The sequence below is a fragment of the Echinops telfairi genome, unplaced genomic scaffold, assembly GCF_000313985.2.
Source record: "Echinops telfairi isolate 266 unplaced genomic scaffold, ASM31398v2 ScPeMD7_18;HRSCAF=68, whole genome shotgun sequence".
NCBI lineage: Eukaryota > Metazoa > Chordata > Mammalia > Afrosoricida > Tenrecidae > Echinops > Echinops telfairi.
In genome coordinates this window covers 13,473,401-13,476,096 of record NW_022103915.1, presented here as the reverse complement: position 1 = coordinate 13,476,096, position 2,696 = coordinate 13,473,401, and the positions used below count along the sequence as shown (strand labels likewise).

The 2,696-nt window shown below is 52.6% G+C and overlaps 1 protein-coding gene across 1 annotated transcript in view; it reads right to left on the bottom strand.

Annotated features, from left to right (window-relative positions):
• Positions 1 to 2,696, bottom strand: part of TTC7B (tetratricopeptide repeat domain 7B) — a 248,850-nt gene that overhangs the window by 213,279 nt on the left and 32,875 nt on the right. The window contains exon 3 of the mRNA XM_045288134.1: positions 1,738 to 1,868. Coding sequence (XP_045144069.1) covers positions 1,738 to 1,868 — 131 coding nt within the window. The remainder of the gene's footprint in view (positions 1 to 1,737; positions 1,869 to 2,696) is intronic.

The window sequence follows — 2,696 nt, the reverse complement described above, 5'->3', positions numbered from 1 at the left end:
CAGCTGAGAAAACAGTGCAGCAGGAAGGACCCGGACAGGAGCGGAGTCAGGTACAAAACAAGAGCCGATGGGGGCAGCATGGCTGGGTCAGCAGGTTCTCCCTGCCAACCACTGGGCCTCAAGGAGGCGGGCAGGGAAAGCAATGCGGATGTAAAACACGGGCTGAAGGTCATTGCCCTGTCATGTCACACGGTCTGAAGAGCAGGCTTCACTGGCATCCCGTTGGCAAGACAGTCAAGGGTCCTCCTCAGTCCCAGGACAAGGTCGACCCCGATTTGTAATCCATGGGGGGTCACGCCAGGTCAGTCGCCGCCCCGGCATGCTCACCTGCCTCTTCTTCTCTTGTGCTGTTCACCCTCCTCTCCCTGCCTCCCAAAGGGCACCTCTGGTCCTCAGCGTGAGTGCCTACATGCGCAAGAAAGGTTTACAAGAGCACAAGTAGCTCTAGTCTATACGTCTCTAAAATTGGTTACATAAATGTCTAGCCGAGATTTTGATTACACACACACACACTCATTGCCCTCGAGTCAACGTCAGAGCATAGTGACCCTCTAGGAGAGGGTAGATCTGCTCCCGTGGGTTTCTGAGACTAACTCTTTACTGGAGTAGGGAGCCTCATCTCTCTCCTGCAGAGCATCTGGTGGTTCACACCACGGGCCTAGCTTTAAGGCTCACTGTATAAACACAACACCCCACCAGGATTCTCAAGATGCGGGCGGTCCCTCTACTCTGAAGGAGCCCTAGTGGGCAGTGGTTAAGTCTCAGCTGCTCTCCACGAAGTCCGCAGCGCTTCCAGCCCAGCAGCTGCCCTGTGGCAGAAGAACGAGGCTGTCTGTTCTGGACAGATTCCAGCCCCTGAAGCCCCAGGGCGCTGTTCCACTCTGTCGCTGCGTTTTGTTTATTTCTCATTCCGATTCTTCAGGAGGCAGAGCATCATGAAAATTGATAAGAGATTAAGATTTGGGATCATTTTCCAAGTCTCACATCATTTCTGTTCATTCCAAGCAGTCTCGTAAACTACATCTTGCGGTTTGAGGGTAAAATCTGTGTCTGACCTTGATTAGAGCTCCAGGAAACAGCTCTGGGCAGGCACTGCTAGAAGCCATTGTAATGAATAATAATACGTGACATTTACCAAGAACCCAACATGTTCCTGAATCTGGGCTCAGTGCCTTTATTTGCATGACCTGATCTCATCCCTCACCAGCGTCTGTGCAGGAGAGAGACGTGGCAGCCTGCTTCCAGCCTGGGAAACCCTATGGGGCAGGACGACTTGTGCATACAGTCCTAATGGGTAGAAATCCACTCCCTGGAAAAAAGTGCATAACTCCCATAAGAACTCCAGAACATAGAAGGAGGGATTGGCCCCTTTTCAGAGATGAGGCTGAGGCTGAAGGATCTGTGTAAACAGCAGAACTCACAAGCAGTGATCTTTCTACATAAGCAGACTGGTTGCACATACATCCCTGGCCCCATCCAACCTCCAGCCTCCCCAGTCTGGACACGTGCGCGCGCGCGGCCTCTTGTCCACTGGTTCTCAGCTCAAGGAGCCCTCTGGTCAGCGGCTGGCTCCCCTGCCCACATCACACGCAAACCACAGACTAGGGAGAGGCAACCTACCCAGAGGCAGTCAGGGGTATCTGGGGAGAGCCCAGGGGGTCTGCCGCAGGTGGCCCACCGTTTTCTACGCTCTGAAGTGACTTTACAAGGAGCAGCCGGGGGAATGCCCTCACTCACCCTTTCTATCTCCTGGAGATACAGGAGGGCAATGTCCCCGGCTTTTTCGTAACACGTGATGACGTCCTGTTCCCGGTCCACGTGGAGGTTACTGGTGGAGGAGGAAATAGGCAACTTCTCTAAACAAAGTCCTAAAAGACACAAGACATAAGAACTGGGTGAGAATGCTGACGCTGCTTTTAGTTGACATTTGCTCTCGTTGCTTTATCTCCTGCTTCTCTCTAATTGCCTTCCCCTCCGTGCAAGTTACCGGTCTCTCCTCCAGTTAGAGAGTCAGCGGGCCGGAGAGTGGTCGCAGGAGATGATAGGCTGTCAGGAAGCAAACCCTCCACCCTCTCTCTGGGGGCAACAAAGCAGCTCCGCGCGGAGACCCAAGAGAGACGCACTTGACCTTACAGGACAAAGAGATCCCTGAATCTACAATAAGCGCCGTTTGACTGCAAGATCCACTGCAGCAGAACTCCACCAGGGCCTCATTCAGACCTGAGAAAGGCTTTCATTCAAATATGAACCAACATCTTAAAAAATAATTCATTAAAAAAAAAAAGCAAAGCCAGGCTCACGGCAAAATACTAGCAAAAGGAATAACTCCTACCTCAAAATGTACACTTAATCAACTGGATCTAAGAGCTTTTTGTTTTTGTTTTTTTTTGGATCTAAGAGTTTTTAAGTGCTCTGAAGAGTCTCTGTGCCCAGGAACCTCCTCCAGCGACAGGTCGACTTCCCACCTTTGGTTTCCCGAAGAAGGACAGCATGGAGATTAACTCCTACTGCCAGGCCTGGGAAACACCGGAACGGCCTTTGAGCTGCAGACTGGAGACGGAAGAGAGATCTCTTGGTGAAGAGAGACTTCAGGGCTGGGGTGTGGGAAAGCCGGAGATGGGCTGGGATGACGGTGGCCCCTGACCCGAGCCACCAGCCCGGAGCAGGCCAGGCTCAGGGCCTCCCCCAGCTCACAG